At 43.7% G+C, this 18,611-nt stretch overlaps 1 protein-coding gene across 2 annotated transcripts; it reads right to left on the reverse strand.

The window, feature by feature from the left end:
* Nucleotides 1-1,171: 1,171 nt before the first annotated feature.
* On the reverse strand, nt 1,172-17,991 carry SLC25A15 (solute carrier family 25 member 15). 2 transcript variants are annotated; one of them, XM_055802610.1, is made up of 8 exons: nt 17,824-17,991; nt 17,079-17,185; nt 15,142-15,269; nt 11,055-11,313; nt 6,104-6,241; nt 5,596-5,765; nt 4,388-4,546; nt 1,172-3,509 (listed from the first exon to the last, which is right to left on the reverse strand). In XM_055802610.1, exons 3-8 carry the CDS (start codon nt 15,194-15,196, stop codon nt 3,385-3,387), a joined length of 906 nt encoding a protein of 301 aa, XP_055658585.1. In that variant the 5' UTR covers nt 15,197-15,269; nt 17,079-17,185; nt 17,824-17,991; the 3' UTR covers nt 1,172-3,384. The 2 variants fall into 2 exon arrangements, with proteins under 2 accessions (XP_055658585.1, XP_055658586.1); XM_055802611.1 differs by lacking the exons at nt 17,079-17,185; nt 17,824-17,991 and adding an exon at nt 13,736-13,929 and having other exon boundaries at nt 15,142-15,245.
* Nucleotides 17,992-18,611: the final 620 nt, after the last annotated feature.

Raw genomic sequence — 18,611 nt, forward strand, 5'->3', positions numbered from 1 at the left:
GTCCTCATCGCCCTCTGGCTTGCACAAGTATGTCCCTGCCTTTCTTGTACTAATACAAAATGGGATGTGGTATTCCATGTCTGTGCTGGCGGATGCGCACAGAGCGAGCAGAGGGCTGGAATGGTACAATTCAGCAGTGCTGGTCCCCAAGCTGTCGTGTCGCTTCAGAGGCTGCATGTGTTACTGTGCATAAATGTAGCAAAGTGCGCAAGGTGAAGGGGTGCTGCCCAAGTTACCGCAGTCCCTGCGTCTCTGCCTGCAGAAAAGGAGTGCACGCTTACACGGGGTGGGAGCGGGGCCGCAGCGCTAGAGGGCGATGAGCAAGGCAGCAGCAAGGCCTCTGCCGCCACACCGAGCGTACCGGGAGGTGGAAGAGGAGGTCAGTTTACTGCAGCCAGAAGTGGCTGATTGACTAAGTTCCTCGGGTCTTAGCTCAGGAATTGGATATCACTCTCCTGGGATGCCCTGTCTCATAGCTTGCAGGGCTGTTAAGGTGAACCTTCTTCCTGCTTACGGACTAAGCTAATCTCATGCAGCAACAGCAAAGGCTGTAATGGCGAGAGTCAGGGTTTTTTCTAGCTGAAGCATGCAGCTAAGCAAAAACTATTGTGTAAGCAGGAATGAGTAACAAAATAGCTGTATGAGGGAGATACGACATTTATCTTCAGAGATCCAAGCGCCGCTGCTCACAAGATGGTAACAATAGTTCTCAAACTCCCTGTAGCATTGATTTTATTTTTTTTTTCTGGCTTCAATGTAGTGGATGCTTCCCCCCTTCCCATGTGGAATTCAGGTCACCTGTGCTAGACCCCTGGCATTCTTGTGGCAGGAAACTTGCCCTTATAGCATATATCACAGTAATTGATGATCTTGGAAGTTGAGTTGAACCTTAATAGTAGAACTGACTCTAGTACTATCAAAGCAACAGGCCAAGGGTGAAACTATAGGCCTTTATTTTCCATAGTAGGATATGTAAAATTTGCATTTGTTTTACGGCACTTTGTTATAGCTGGCACTTTCCCTTCAATTTTGAGGGCTTTATATGCTTAGTGATTGCAAAACCCCTTTTTCCTTTAATTCTGTGGGGGCAGTGACACAGACTTCAACCTCTCTTTGCTCCTCAGCTAGACAAGCTTGTTAATTGTTGTTGCATAAACAACTGTCAGGTACCCAGTTAATCAAATCAAACTTTATTGCCATGAATTTTTATACCAACATTATGAAGTTCTTTGCTGAACAACTGATACATATGTACAGCTTAAGCAGCTGTGAATAGCAAAAATACTGCTTACATCAACTTCAGAAGGTGAACTCTCAAAACAAGTCTATTTCTTGCTGTAGGTTCAGTGCTAAGTATCCTGCTTCTCTTGAAGCTTCAACTTTTGTATTAAAAACTGCAACCATAAGCTTTAAAAAATGAAAGCAAAGACAAATCTTAATAGATTGAAGTATTCCACTGATGTGGAATCAGTCATCGCTTTTCCATACCTATGAGAAACATGTACAAATATAATCATTCCCTTGGCTAGACACCTTTGAAAAGAAGGGGAAGTGTAACAACCCTTAAAGCCTTACCCTCCTACCTGGATTATTTAAACATTTGGCATAAACTCCTTTTAAAGTCCAGATGATGCACAGCATTACTGCTCCTAGTCTACCAGTCAGCTGAGGTAAATTGGTGCAACAGACACTGAAGATTCTTCTGCCCTGCCCTGCTTTAACTGCCCTTTTGCAGGGGTGTATGAAAGGGAGATGAACAGTTCTCACTGCACAGGGAGGTGGGAGAAGCCAGAAGAGTTGGGGGAGCTGCCCTGGCCACCTCTCAAACAGGCTGTAACAATGCAGAGGTGTAGCTGGTTTCAGTGCACCCTGGCTCCACTGCATGAGGCAGCAGGTACTGAGATGCTTCCTGAAGCTTTATCCTGATCTATGCCTGAAGCTTTCTCCCCTTTCTGGGATTTGGAAGGGAAGCTCTAATAGGCAAAACTGAGCTGTTTCAGCTGAAAGTGTTGTCAGTCACTGACAAACTGTGGTTGCCAGGAGTAGCTGCCAATCTGTGTAGCTCTGATGATCTTGGTAGGTCAAAGAGTCTGCCTGTGCCCCCCACCAGGTGAGCTGCCACTTATAGCATACAGTCAACATGCTTCCATACAACTCCAGGCCCAAGTCAGGCACTGTGGAGCTCGGAGACCTGCTTTACCTTCGCCCAGGATATGGCAATAGCTGCTTACACCGCATGTATAAAGAACATCCTACTTAAAGTGGCATCTAGAAACAGGTGTTTTGCATAATTTTGGGTAATGCTAACTGCATGTTTGATCAAGTAACACAGCCAAGCAGGTACGCCCTCCAGGCCTGAAGGGGACATGATACAAACTATCCAGTCATGTGAGCTTTTTCCACTCAGCTGGAAGGACACATCAAGTGGCAGAGCTCCAGCCCAAGTGTGCGCTACACCACAGAGACTGTGGTGTCAGTTGTCTTTAAGAACTTGGTTCTGGCATTCTGCTGCTCTTCAGTGTCCTGTCCTTCGAGCACATGGACTCATTCACATCAGGGTGACCCAGACAGGAATCTGCAGTTACAATTCTGTGCTCAGAGCCAGCAGCTATTTCCAGTAGTCTCCCTCATGTTAAGTACTTAATTCAGTGGTGCTTAGTATATACTCCAGCATTTCACTATTTTCTGAAATCCTTTCAAGGACTCCTTAAACCCATCAACTATGTATTTTTACCTCAAATGCCAGCATATGTCAGGCTCTAGGTCATGTAAGTACAAGGTATGGGGTGAACACTTCCTACTTTTATAAGCCCATTTACTGGGACAGACTACACAAGTCAGGCACCAACTGCCATGACCTTGGAAAGTCACAGAGCAGAAAGGAGCCAGACAAGGGCAGGAATCTAGCTGAGGGCTATGTATCAGCCAGCCATACTCAGCAAGATCAGACAGGACTGCTGTTATTTCAAGTCAGACACTTGCCAGGAACAACTTGGAAAACTCACCACCACAGCACAGATTTTAAGACAGTGTTTTGCCGTAAACAAATCACAGCCTACTGCTGCATATTACATGAAACCCGACAGGTCAACATAAACTTTTTTAGCACCATTACCGGTCAGGAAAATACATTTATGATGTGCCATGTACCTAGTGCAGAATCTGCAAGATGGAGATAGTTCTGCTGATCTAACTCAAGCAGCATGTACACATCTATAAAAATCACCTGAATTTCAAAGATTACAAATCCTAAACAGGAGTTGAGTTCCTAAAGTTAGGTCACTGATTTAGCCCTGCTCAGACCATGGTGTGATCTACAGGTTTTTGACCATTTATTTAAATGATCATTAAACAACCTTTTCGTTCTCCATCTGCTAGACTGTATCAGTAAGAATCTACTTGTTTCATCATAAGTTTCCGGCTGTACTCATAGGCAAGGAACAGTGCCCCATTAGCCAGGAATGCGCGGATCATAGTTGGCTTTAGTCCAGAATACAAGGCAAGTACACCTGGAAATGAAATAAGAGCGAGTTAGGCAATTTAATAAATTGCTATCTGCATCAACCACTGTACTTTTACCTTCTAAGGATACTAAAGTAACGCTTCTGCTCAGAGGCATGCACACAAAGAGCTAAACTCAGCGGAGCTGCTAACTGCAGTGTTACTGGATAGTGATACAGAGGTAAGCATCTAGAGTTAGAACACGAGCGTAGCCATTTAAGTGCTTCTGTTAGAAGCTTATCTCAGATATGACAGGGTCTTCATAGTAGCTGTGCCACAGCTGGCAAGGGGACAGAAAGAACAGCAGGACTATGGTGAAGCTGTATCCTAGCCAGACTCCTGCTCTGGAGTATCTTCCCTAGCACCAGGGCCAGGATTCGTATCTGCTGCCACATATGTTCTTACACCATCTTTTGAAGTTCCTGGTGCAGGCCTTTTCCAGAGATGAGACACAGAGGTAGATGCCCCAAGCTGCCAGGCTACATAGGTCTGATTTATCAAACAGCCCTCAGTCAGCCATATAGTAACTTCTAGAGGTAAAGAAAAATTCTGTACTGAACTTCACTGATTCCTTCAATTTTCATCTATAGGTTTGGTCACAGGGTGATGGAGACCCTTCCTTTATCTGCTTTTAATGCATACTGAGCTCCTGTTAGTGTTATGTGAATTGTCTCCTGAACCAAGAGGCAGGGCAGATGCAGTAGGTCTCGATTTCTAAATTCCAAGCTTTCCAGCCTACATGAAGCATCAGTATTTGTTAGAAACAGTTACTGTCTGTCTTCAACACATTATCAGTGCACTAGCCTTCTTAAGCAATTTTTAATACTGGAGGGTACTGACTTCAATCTGCAGCCCTACAGATTCAGTTAATGTGCTGCATACTCACCTTCAGTTCTCACAACAGTTACAAATGTTCCCATAAAGCCTGTCTGTTTTCCAGCCATTGAAAGAACCTGAATTCTAGATTTGACACAGTCCACAGGATACACAGCAATCCACAGACAGCTGCCTCCAAAACCTCCACTCAGTAGCAAAGGAATAGGACCTAAAGTTAAGAAATAAGCTTTTATACACACCACAAAATATTCACCAACATAAATATCACATTATTTCATCTACAGAAGTCAAAGAGAACATAGAGAAACCTGCTTATGACAAAAGAGCAGTTTCTGCACCGCCCCCCACCCCAGCAAAACCTTTAAGTTAATTTTAAGCCACTGGTAAGTTGCAAGCGTAACCAGAAGCTCAAAGGTTACAAAGGAGTGCCTCAGATTAGCGGATGTGCTAAAAACGCTTAACTCTGAAATCTGTTTTGACTGCTTTAACTAAATTAACTCCACTCCTTTCACACTTGTAGTCACTTTCCAAGGCTAATTGTGAAATGGTTTAGAGTGATATCACATGGTGTCCCTAATTACCTATACAGAGATTTATTTATTTGGTAAAGTTACTTTGTGATCCATCATTTTTTAAGATGCAACCCGACTTCATGTTTCAGATCAGATGATGATATACTTATTTTGCAACAGAGACCACAGTGCACGCAGCTGAAATCCTAAGTCCCAGCAAGACAAAGTATTACTGTTCAATCTTTCAACAGGGGACAAGCAATCTTTATTCTGGCATCTCTTCGTGTTTTCCATGTCTAATTTTCAATCTCAGTGTTCTCTTACTATCACTGTAATTACATCTAATAGTCAGTATACTTTTCAGCATACGCTTGAAAACACTGTTCAGGAATACAACTAAGGACTTCAACATCACTCTAAACGGCAGCTGAAATAAGTTGAGTGGCATTACACTTGTAGGATCAGATATTCAAGTAGTTTTGTAGCATTACTGTTAGCTCACTGTATTCATTCTCCATTTGTAATACATCCTGCTCCATTGAAAGACGGTCACTTCAATAATTCATTACTATATACATACAAAACACAGAGGTCTGCATTTTGCGTATGACCAATTCCCTTCATTTTACATGCATTTTACAACTGCTGTATATAATTTGTATATCTTCAGGGAAGATATGCCCCCTCCCCCTTATATCCCCCATGACAGCATGCTAAAATCAACCTGGAAAAAGAGGCACCATACCTAATTCATCTTTTGATCTCCCAGAGGCAAAAAATGTCCGGCTCAGTTCATACCCTCCAAAGAAGAAGAAATAGCCTGGGATCTCCCGCAGCAAAGTGCTTGACAGGCCACGGTAAAATCCAAGGGGACCGTCCTTTTGAATAACACCCTTCACTACTGACCAAACTGTACTGATAGAGACGTTAATCCAGTTAGTGATGCCTAATAGCCAGATAATGAGAAAGTTACAGAATAGTAGGCAACGGCAACAACAATTAAGGGTTAGACCCGTTGTGCAGACAACAGAATTCAAGCAAGACTTAGAACAAGACCCTGCTGGGAGCCCTTCACCAGCATCCAGCTTTACTGATACCTGAGAGATCTCCAGGCCGTGACCCTCCCAACCACAACTCTTTTCTGGTTAGTAGTGCACTACAAATGTGACACTGAGCCAACACAGAATTAAAAATAATAAAAAAAAATAATAAATAAAAGGGTTTCAGAAATACTGGGCAGGGTGTATACTTACTTGTGTCCCTGGATTATCTTTCCTGACAACTGCATTTCATGCATGGCCTGCAGCCGGCACTTGACCAGCTCTGTGGGACAGAGGACAAGGGTGGCAAAGGCAGAGGCGAAGGAGCCTGCAGCAGCATTCTGCAGATCACTGCAAGAGAGAAACTGCAGAAGGTATTTGGGCACTGACCTTCAGCGCAGCTGAGCCACTGCACCACCAATCAGCTTCCCAAACCTGTACTCTAAATAATCATCGAGAAACTGATGCACAGTCTTGGGGGGAAGAGTCTTAAGGGAAAAGGGCAGTTACTTGAACTAGAGAGATGAAAAACCTAACTCATCCCATCTTCGTGTACAACTTGAACACACCCTTTTGACACCCGAGAGGATACATTGCAACCTTTACCCTTTTTGCTATACTTCAGTGAATGTGGCAGAATAAACACTATCAAATCTTCCCCTTCTTGGCTGTGATAAAAGATTTCTGTAGACTTGTTTTACTGGGCAACTTTTGGGTACTAGTTACTTCCTCAAAGAGAGAAGGAGCAACAATAATTTCGTATAGATGTCAGTGTTCTCAAATTCATCTTACCAGTATTAATACAGGTTTTCTTTCAGTGGAAGATGCTAGAAATCTGAAAGCAAAGCATGATGGACCACTATAATCTTTCTATGGATGTGGTGCTATGAACATAACCATATGATTCAGAGCTAGCACAAACAAACCACACCACTGAATAAGACAGCACTGTAATCTGCACTGACTCACAGTATTCCAAAACTGGGGCTTACTTTGCAGTGATTTTACACATATCACGAAGTCTGGGCTGCTGAACTGCCAGGTCTCCAGGCTCATACTGCTTTATGATGATACACTTTAAACAGGCTCCTGCAGACACTGGTGTGTTGGACAGGAGCTGCACAATAGCACAGAGCAAGTGGAGCTTCTCTCTTCTTTCAAAGCCTGGGGAGCCAGTCTCCGCTGTGCTGACCTCGCTGCCGAACAGAAATTCTTTCCATACAAGGGAGATGTTTGCCCTGTGCCCAGCAGTTTTATGCACCTATAGTATCAGAGATTAAAGCTACAGCTTTAGTTTTGTGATGCTTCTGTAAGGTGAAAATTCACATGAAGCAAAGCTCGTGACATCTTCAGATAGGGCAGTGACAAGAGCTGTCAAAGCAGAAGAAATCAGGAACTGCCAGTCAAGCAGCAACTGAATAACATGCAGTAAATAAGAAATGCAACACTGACTGCACAACCCTCTTGCAGAACACAAAGCTTGGCAGAACAGGGATCTGAAATGCAACCTACAATTCCTAAACCTAAACCTACTGTTTAATTTAGCACTGTAGTAGCTCTGGACAGAGAAAGGCAGAGCTGAAAATACAGTATGTGGCTGAGCCCTGCAGTCATTAAGCTATGAGCTAGAGCAAGGCAATAAGGTTACACACTGAAGAATTAAGATAAGAAAATACGGAAAAGGTGCCTTCTAACTATGTACTAAAGGGTACGCAAGATCCTGCCTCCTTCAGGAGAGAAATAAACCCCAGATGCTATCAGATTAAAAGAATTCTGACACGTACATAAAGGACTAGACTTAGCCATAATTCAGATCTTTTCTACTTTTGCTGCTGATGTTTAATTCTACATACAGAAATTCAAATAGACCCACTGTTTAGGCTCTGGGTTTTAATATAGTGAACCTCATTGCAGAAGTGATAAGTCTTGAATCCTGTTCAAGTTCCCCCTCAACTCAAAATGCCCAATTCAGAATTTTTTTCTGCATGGGAGGGTTTTGATCACACATCACAGGAGCAAGAATCCTCTACTCTCACACTTCTATAACGCATTTATCTTGTTTTTTTCAAATAAAATAACCTACTGAAGATGACTAGTCACATACTGAGAAAGTCAAACTGAGGTGAACTAGTATAAAGTTCTCTCCATTTAGTCTTTGGCACGGAACACAATCAGTTTGGTTGGGCTAAATGGGTATTTAAAGACATACTTAATTTAGCACTTCTTTCCATTTTGCTGTCTCAGTTTAGACTTTAGCACTGAATGAAATCAGTTTGGTTGGTCTAAATGGATGTTAAAAAATAAATGGAATTTAGCATTTCTCCCTCTGTTTTCTTTTTGACTTGTGCATCAGTGGCATGTATTCCTTTAACTGGAAAACCTGTTGTTTTGTAACTATCCTGGTAACTGTTTTGCAAGGCTTCACACACTGACCAGGATATCCCTAAACCCAGGCAGGCTAGGCAAGCTTATTTCCAAGCCATTTAAAGTTAAGGCTGAAAAGGTAACTTAAAGCAAACCCAAACTATTCTAGCTGGTTTTGAGAAATCACAAAAATTATAAAATCATGAAAAAGTGAGAAGCAATTGCTTATATATGGTTAAGAAAAATGGTCAGGTGCACCTCAGTTTGTGACTTCATGCATATTCTTCTTCAGGCTAAGACAGTATGACAATTTTTAAACAGCAGAGGCAATTAAGGTAATTATAGTTCTTTGCTTGTCATGTCTGCTGGTTAGCCACCTCATCAAGGTTTCTTCCCTTCCCTAGAGCACACGCCAAAGGCTTCTTCGCTCTTCAACAATGAGAATGGGTAGAGATGTCCTGGACAGACCACATGTACTCAGGGTACCACTGCAGACCACATCAATACAATTCTGTCATACATGTACCTCATCAGATGCCCCCACAATGATCCAGATGAAGAGATCAAGGGAGCAGCACCAAGGAAGAAGCCTTTCAAGTAAACCTAAATCCTTTAGTGTTCTGTCCTAGTACAGCCATGCAGTTACACTGTTTGCTCTTCAATCAACAATGTATTAAAACCAACCATCCTGGATCTGAAAAATACTATTACCTGACCGAGGAAAGAAGGGTCAGTTGTCAGAGACACTCGCTATTGCTACATATTCAAATTACATTCCCATTCTGTATCCTACTCCAAAGATATGGAGTAGAACACCTATACGTACTGTTTGAAAGTTTCCTGTGCTGCCTCCCCTACATACACCATAAACATGCTGTCTCAGTCATGTGAAGAGATGATCCTAGGACCTCTGCAAGTCTGCGGTCTACCTCCCAGGAGGATCATAAAAGATCGTTAAGTAGGTAGGCCTGTTGGTAGGCCTGCCTTCTACATTTTAATGGGTAGGAAAAGACAAGGGATCTGTAAGCCAAGCAAACAGAAGCCCCCGATCCAAGAAAGCAATAAAAAAAGGTGGAAATAGTTCTGTCTCAGCTGAGAGGTCTGAACTGCCAGAACACAGTGAAAGACAACACAAATAAAGAGCAAATAATATAATTCATTTCTTCATCACGTCATAGAAGTCTCCTCGGGAAGAAATTCTTTCCTGTGAGGGTGGTGAGGCACTGGCACAGGCTGCCCGGAGAAGCTGTGGATGCCCCATCCCTGGCGGTGCTCAAGGCCAGGCTGGATGGGGCTTTGAGCAACCTGGTGTGGTGCAAGGTATCCCTGCCCATGGCAGATGGGGGTGGAACTAGATGGTCTTTAAGGTCTCTTCCAACCCAAACCATCCCATGATTCTATGATACGTATTCACTCATAGCAGGCCTCAGTCTTAAGATACAGAGCATCTTAACACGTGACAGGAGAACACTTCACTTAATGCCACTTTTAAATACTTGTCTTGCACTTAGGTAGCTACCCAAGCCATGTCAGAGATCTCAAATGCAGAATCATGGCCTCCCCAGATACTTCCATTTGGAGACAGATGTGACAGAGGCAGAACAAAGCTATTAATAAAAAGCTAAGTGGGGTTAAACCTTGCATCACTATGAATGAGTGGACTTCAGACAGTGTGAGAAGTTGTTTACATACCGTGGGGCAGCACAGGGATGGAGAAGGTGCAGCTGCTCCCAGTGCTGCACAGAAGACATGCCTTGAGAAACGCGTAACAATAAGGCACACAGACCTGGAGAAGAGCCGTCCTAGCTAGAAAGGGATTATGATCATTATGCCAGTGCATAAATCCATGACCTGTTCATAGCCTGAATACTCTGCACAGCTCTGGTCTCATAAGCTAAGAGCCCAAACGCATTAGAACTACAACAGTTTCAGAGAAAGACAGTGACAGCCAAAGGAACAGCTTCACAGTGCTCATTGACTAGGTGGACTGGGATCCTTCCATCTAGGAAAAGACTCAGGTGGGGAAGAGGGGCATGGAGCAATGGATACAGGCCTACAAAATCCCAGATAACATGGAGACAGTGGCTAAGAATCAACAATTACAGAACTAATGACTATCACCTGCAGAACTCCCTGCCAAAGCGTACTGCACATGTAAGGAACTTAGAAGAATTTGAGAGGAGACTGGACAAGTGCTTCAAAAAGAGATCCAAAGTCACGCCAGGATCAAGAAATCCTCTGAACTAAGAAAGCAGCCTGGTAGAGAACTCAAAAGTATTAAACACTTCCTTCTCTTCTTTCTCATTCTTTAGGCAACCACTTACTGCCAGTGCAGTAGATTGTGTTAGACCTTTGGTCTAACCACCATTATATTAAAGCTTTTGAAACAATTTTTTAAAAGCAAGGCAATATTAGAAAAGTGTCCTTTCCCCTTAGTATGCCTCCCTCTAAGAACAAATACCTCCCTTGCAAAATCAGAACCACCTAGAGATCAAGGGAATACTAACTTTCAGCTGTGGCAATGCTCAGTCTCTTTGGCAAAAATGTTCCAGGTCTTGAATATTCCATTAAGTTGTGATTATCTAAACCAGCTACCTGTAGTAACAAGTAGATGGCTCTGTTTTAGTTAGACACCGTATCCTAACACAAAGGTCTATATTCCAAAACCTATTACACTGCATACTGACTGAGGGGGGCCCAGGACATCAGCTGCACCCTGACAATACAGTATTTGCAAGTAGCAGCTGCATGATTTTTTATTTATTTATTTTAGATTATGAACCAGACTTCTATTACTAACCTGAGCTTTGTTTTCCTGTCTACTCCAACAATTCTTCTCACAATTTGCTGGCAAAATCCATAGCACATGAACAGAACTGAGTTCTCCGCAATGTTGGCTACAAGCGCTGGTGTGGTTCCCTTGTAGAAGCCTCGAAACCCCACTTGCTTATAGGTTTTCACAAAACAGTCAATAAGTCCTTTGTACATGTTGGGGAACGTCTGCATCTTCACCTTCGCAGTGTCAAAGGGCTGGCCAGTCACCACGCATGCTGTCCCACCTAAGTAAGCAGTGGAAGTTAGAGAGGGTGGCTGAAGATTATCACAGCTGAAACACCTATACACAAACACCACTATTAGGAAAATCACGCAGAAAGCAAAGATGGAATTAATTCTCCACAGGAAAAGACAACTGTGCTGATTTTAGAACAATAGCATCAATTGTCAGTGGTGAATTTAGTTACTGAAGAAAAAAAAAATCAGGCATAACAGCAGTAACAGTTTTATTCTCATTAAACATTTCTTTACCTTACTAAAAGCAAGTATAAATGAATTTGTTCATCTTACATAAACAGGTATTAAATTAGAAGTATTGTTCTGCAATCAAGTCACTTGTGTTAATGAGTTAAGCAACATTTTCCCTTGCTCATTAATGCAGTGGTTCTGAAGCTGATTTTATGTTCCAGTAATAACAAAACCTGAAATATTTGTAATCAAGCAAGACAAAGATTCCTCCAGCACAAGAGGAACACTGCTGAGAGAGTGCTAAAACTGATGATACATTGTAAGTTGATAATCAAAGACTCAAGCTCTTTACTTCAAAAATCTAGATGATTGTTACGTACATTTATTCCCACATACTGGAAGAAAGTGTCCAGTATAAGCTGAAAAAGGGCAAAAGGGCAAAGTTTCTCAACATGTTATCTTTTCCAAAGAGAACTGCAAGGTCAATACCCTGAAAACTTGTGAGGTATTTCCATCATTGTCATCAATAACCACTTTGCCCATAGTGCAGTGTTCTTCCACAAGATCTAACTCAATTAAGTAGTCTGCAGAAAGAGCTGACGTTACACTTTTTCAGTAAAAACCACCAGCGTATGTTGACAGCAATCTATTAGATGCCAATACCTAACAGGACGCATATGATAGGTGTACCTTATATAGGCTTTACGGTTTTGCTTTTCCAGCAAGAGAGAAGAACCACCCTAAAACAGAAGCTGATCTTTAACCAAAGCACAGTTAACCCGGAAATATCTTAAAGAGGGTCAAGTTAACAAGATGTTTTTTCAGCTATGAAACAGAAATAATTATCTGTAAATGCAGATAATGTAGAGAAACTGAAACAGAATTAAGGTTAGTTATTTTTCTTCTACGTGAAAGAAGAAAAGTGAGCAAGCATTTGTTTAACCCCGGTTATTTTCAATTAATTTTACTCTTTGCAAACACATTTGTGTTACATTGTTGTTGCTCCTCTGCAAAGAGCTACTTCAGGAACTGGAGATCTAGCTGCCATAAAACCTCATGCTCAACCAGATGGATTATGAAAAGCTTCAGAGTAAGACATGCAAGGAAGCATGATGAGCTTCTTGCTCTGGGAGTGATAACCAAGGAGAGAAGTAGCTGGCTCAGGCCAGTAACATCCATGTAAACCTCAGATGAAAAGCAGAGCTGGAAAGGCTCAGCCAATGCTACCTGCAGGCAAGCCAGGTAGATATTAATCTACAGGACAAGTGCTAGGACTTCCTTTACACAGGAGCCTAACACATCCATATATAATAAAATAATGGCTGTTGGAAGAAGCCCAAGAAAACCAGGAATGGTCTTGGAAATGTAAAGCTGAAAAATGGGGAGTGGACTGTGAACGGATGTTCCAAAAAGAGAAAGGGCTCTCCTTACACTGTCATTGAAGGTGGCACAAGAAGCCCAGTAAACTACAGCAAGGAACTTTGTAAGCCTCAAGGTAAAGACCAAGAGTCCCAGTTAATATCTAAAATATTAAAGAAAAACATAATAATTCCAGTCAGCAGTAATGGGTCTGAAAAAATACACAACAAAACCAAAACAAACCAGAAAAGCAAAAAAAAGTCAACCCTGCTTGAACATTTAGACAAATGTGGTCCTAATAAAAACATGGGAATAGTGGGGGAAAAAAAAAAAAAAAAAAAAAAAAAGAGTCCTACTTAATCAAAGATGTGAGCAGAGGTTGATCAATTCCTAGGCAAAGGACTATGACCCACAGGCAGCTAAATGACTTGTTTATTCTTTGTCCAGAACTTACTTGCCCCGAAATGTCATTACTTATCAGCTAGCCAAGACTATATCTGGAGAGGAAGGTAAAATCAGGTTATGCATTTGCTGGAGGAACTAGTCATTTGCCTAGTTAAGCACACTTTCTAAAGGGTGTAGAAACATAATGTAACACAGAAAAAAGCACTGCCAATGAACACAGGCAATATAAAGCAAGTATGTGGAAAAAATGTGGAAAATAAATACTAGAGGAACAGTAAAACTATCTACTACAACAGAAGTATCAAAGAAAAAAAACAAGAAACAGTGATTTAGGATTACTGAAGTTATATTGAAAGAGGTCTAAATTTCTTCATCTGAAGGCAGGAGAACTATACCAGAGAAGAAAACACCATAATAAATTCCAAGATCCTCTAAGCTCTACTGCTAAAACCCAGGCAAACCTCAAGTGCATACCCTGTCAGCCTGAAGGCGGGCATGGAACAGTATCACCAAGCAATGGGCTTCTAGGCTAATGCCAGTTTCCAGCCCTTGTAGTAGCCAAGATGAGACATACCAGGCTTCAACTCATAAAGTTAACAGTAGCATTCCTAGGCTGAAGCACCAGGAAGGAAAGCAATCACACCTCCCATTTGAGCACTTGGGAACACCTGCAAAACCATCAAGAACCACACAGATATTAAGTTGCTACTTTGGGAAACAGAGCAGATACAATAGCTTTTCTTTACTGAGGAGCCCAAAACCAAGGTGAGTGCACAGGCAAACAGAAACTTTTTTTTTTTTTTAAAGCAATGAAGGAGTAATAGCAGAAACATTTCTCTTCCCTTGCAGGAAAAGAGGGTCTTACCTGGTCACTTACGTATTTTGCAAAGGCTAACAAAGCAGGTATTCACCAGGAAAAAATGTGGCAGCAGGAGAAATGCTTTATGAAGGTGCCACACTGGTCTCATGTGACTTGTCACCACTTGCCTTCTCACTGCAGTAAGGTTAACTCCGTTCTGACAAATGACCTCAAACAACTACCTTTGAATGCACTTAACACCATGAATACTGTCATACAGCATTAACATAACCATCATAAAAGGACTGACTGCAATAGCTATTGTATGGGAAAGAAAACCCATGAAACTATCTAAATTGGTTACAACAGTACATTAGAAAAATCTTTCCTTCCATCTTTTCTATATAAACATTGCCACCTTAGCAATGTCAAAAAGATCCCTTTTCCGTGGTAGAGCTAAAAACAAATTCATCCCTCAGCCACAGACACTTCCAATGTGGTAACACCAGCAAGACAATGCCACTGTTTCCACATTTGCAACTGTCACAACTGGTCCAGCAAAACTATAGCACAGACTAGACCAAAGTGGAAGTTAGTTAAGTGAATTCATCATCATCAGTCGCACTGCTGAGCTTCCCAGCTTTTAAAGATTCACACTGGGATGTTGTCGGAGTCAATAACCTTTCGGCTAGCCTCTTGGCCATTTCAATTACAGAGGATTCCTGTGAGAAAAGCAGCACCTCAATTACTTGCGCATTGTTGGAGTTCATTCCAATGCTTTAATTGTGAATGATTCTTAAACTCCTATAAGCATGAGAACCAACACTAACTTAAACCTCCTTCTGGAAGATTATTAGTCTGAAATAAGGGTTACACCTTCCCTGTACGGCAGGGGTTTCAGCAGGGAGGAGTGAGAGTGATGTAGTTACAACACTCGCTGAGGTCAGCTGCTTCAACTCCATATCCTTAAAATACAGAAGGCGAGGCTTTTTATAGCAATGGGAAACTGCTTCTACATTTGTCAAAGGTATTAAAACTGTCCCTCAGAAGTTTTGTGCAATTAAATTCTCTCCAGCATTACCTGCAGCTCCTGCTGTGAGATCAATAGCAGCCTGAATAGCAGAGTTGATCCTCATGCTTCACGCTTGTTTATCAGTTACTTCAGAGTGAAGTCTCCCGTTTCCTGGCAGGTATAGTGATACTGGTCTCCTGAGGGAAGAGAAAGATGAAGCATACCTGATTTACAACAGTAACTCTGACAGGCAAAAGCGTCACATGAATGCTTCTACTTCCACTCTTCCAGTTAGCTTGTTCTAAACCATTTAGAGACAGAAAATGCTTGTCCCCAGAACTGAGACATCGCATATTTGTATTTTGACTGACCAGTTTTATGTGTTACGCAAGTTCTCTGGAAGTATTGCTTCCTAGCTTCAGATCACTTGGGCTTTCTAGCTTCTAGTCTCCCTGGATCTCTCAAATGAATGCAAAGAGGACATCCAGGAACAGTGTCGAGCATTATTTTTCGATTGATTGTAGAAGCATAGCCTCCATCAGGCTTCCAAGGCTAGCTGGCAGGAATATTACTCCCCATCTCAGCTCCCTGCCTATAAAGCAAAACAGAGAATTGCTCTCTCTCTCTCATGGTAAACAGCAGCTAAGAAAGCTGTATGCATGATGATACAGGCACATTAGGTATTTCTACATGGTTCTCAGAAAATATGAGTAGAAAGGGAATGAATATGAATCTAGAATGGTGTCTGGCTGTCATGTTTCCAGTGTAAATCCTCCACAGACTAGCACACTATAAATAAGAAATACAGCTCATCTCTCAGGAAGGCAGCTGGAAAGCAGAAATACAAAGGCAATACCTTCAAATAAAATATTCAAATTAATTCAGTTCTCAAGTTTGCAGCATAATACTTCCGCTGGGCAAGCAGTTAAAACAAGCTTGCTTATCTAGAGTAAAATCACCGAGTTGATGAGCTCCCACTGGTTCAGAACCACATTGCTGAGCGAGACATTTGGCTGGGAATACTGTCAAGAAGTTGCATGAGTCTTAGAAAACACACAAACACACACATGAATCAGTCCCTCATTGACTTTTAAGCCTGGCTTCAAGCAAAGTACATCAGTAAAAAGAACATTTTTCACTCTTCTACCTACTGTAGTGCTTCTTTTGAAGCTTTCTGACTCCCAAAATATATTTTGGAGTAATATGAATGGGAAACATGATTTCCAGTAGGCTACATTGAAAGAATAATTAAAAAACCCCACACTGCATGAACCACGTCCTTTGTGCAGCTTTTACATTAAAAGCACAGATGCTTGCTTACAAGCAAGGCTTTAAGAAAGCCTGTCTCTAAACAGATTTATTATTCCTGAAGCTTAATAAAACCTATCCAGTAGGCCAAATACTGTCACTCAGTAACTTATGTCCGATCTGTTTAAGATGTGTTGATCGAATTTGAACATAATGGATTTTTAAAAAAAATATCACTTCTCTTGTAATAAATGGCACTAACACATGCAGTTTCTGAGTTGTGGTTTCAGATCTGAACAGTTTCACTACTGACAACATAGTACACTAGGTGTTGTTTCAAATCAGAGGCTCCAAGACCAAGTGACGCTTCATTAGCCTATATACCTCATTAGTGTTCACACAGCACTGCAGAGTTTTGCTTCTCATTTAGGGGAAGAAAAGAACAACAGGCCAGTGAGGCAGCCTCTGAATGAAGGGAATTACTAGAGAGCAACAGTGGCCTGCACTCACTAAAATGTACACTGCTTGCATCATGCTGAGAGCTTAGCAACTTGTGCTGATCCCCAAAGGGACATGCCAAATCACCCACAGACACCAATGGAAAGCTCGGCAGCAGAAGGAAAAACAGAGATGCCTATAAAAATATGGAAGATTTAAGAGCCAAGAAAGTTTAGTTCCCTGATCAATAAGAGCACATCACCACTTTCAGAAAATTTAAGACTTAGTCCAAACTACAGCAGTATTATATATGTACATACCTTCCCCTATTTTTTTCTTACTTGTGATCACACTAGCAGATTAAAAACTGTAGATACACGAAGCAACATCTGCTCTATTACTTCCAAACCACATCCAAGCCTCAAACCTAGAAACAAAGGTGCATCAGTTAGCATAGCAGGTCCCACAGAGCCCTTCGCCCGCAGCCCCAGGTGTTATTCTCTGCCGATTCATTCCGCAAACATTCTCCAAAGCCGATGAGCCCAGCAGGCAGCCCTGCTGCTCGCAAGACCCCGCACGGGCAGGCGGCAGCAGGCCGGCATCCGCAGCTGAGGCGCCGGGCGGGCAGGGCAGCGGGCAGCGCTCACACGTGCGCACGGCCGGGCCACGGCGGGACCCCACGGCCGGGCACCCCTGGCCGGCCCGGCTGCAGGGCGGCCGAAGCCGAGGGCAGGCCGCCTCGGGAGGGGAAGGCTCGGGCCGCCGCCGCGCTGCCCCCCGCCGCCAACAGGCCCACCCGCCCCGAGCGGGAAAGCCCCGGCCGCGTTCGGCGATGGCGGAGGCCCCGCCGGGGCAGGGCCCGCCGACCCCCGCACCGCGCCCGGCCCCACCCCGCAGCTTCCCGAGGGGCCGCTGAGCCCCGCGGCGCACCCCGGGCCAGCAGGCGCGCCAGGCCCACAGGCCAGCCCGGCTCCCGCCCGGGGACCCCGCCGCTCCGCGCCCAGCCCGGCCCGGCCCGCTCCGCCCGCCGAGAGGGCAAAGCCGCTGCCCCGCGCCGCCACTCACCGCAGCCCGCCCGGGCGGTCCCGCCACGGCCGCTGCCCCTATATAGGCGGCCGAGGGGAGGCGGCGCGGCCCCGCCGCGGCCCGGGGAGGTGCTGGGCGGGCGGCGGGGCTGGGCCGGGCCGGGCGGCGGCCTGCGATGACCCCGGCGGCGAGAGGCGGTTCCGGGCGGGCGGGGACACGCCCGGCGGGGCTGCGCAGCGTGGGGTCGGGGACAGGGTGCGGGGTCCCCACAAGTGCCGGCGCCACCCGCACCCACCCCCTCGGGGGCCTGCGCGCCGCGGGCGGCCGGGGCGGCGTGGTGGGGGGGCGGAGGCGCCGTGAAGGTCAGGCCGCTGCTGCCCGGGCTCGATGGCAGTTTCTCCCTGGAAAACCCCGGATCGGCGAGCGGTGTTCAAGCTTGCTGAGCGGGATTTCACTGAACTGATGAATTAGAACCACAACATCCTTTTGTTTTGGTCGGTTGGGTGGTTTGTTTGTAAAGAAGGATTAATTTAGGAATTATGCACCCTGAAATAAACAGCGTTTGTGGGTGGGGGGAAAGCAGCCACAGGACATTTTAAAAATGTCATTCCAGCAATGACAGAGAAGGAAAATTAACCAGTGGCCATTTCTTTTTTTGTACTATGTTACTGAACAACAGTAATGCAAAACAAAAATTACTATTCCTCTTTTCCCAAAATACAAAATTCCCATTAAATTTAACACATGTGTTAGAGAACTAAACTGTACAAATCTGGAGCTTATACGTAAAAGATAGAAGATTGTAGACTGCTGTATCTAAAATTATG

The sequence above is a fragment of the Falco peregrinus genome, chromosome 4, assembly GCF_023634155.1.
Source record: "Falco peregrinus isolate bFalPer1 chromosome 4, bFalPer1.pri, whole genome shotgun sequence".
Taxonomy (NCBI): Eukaryota; Metazoa; Chordata; class Aves; order Falconiformes; family Falconidae; genus Falco; species Falco peregrinus.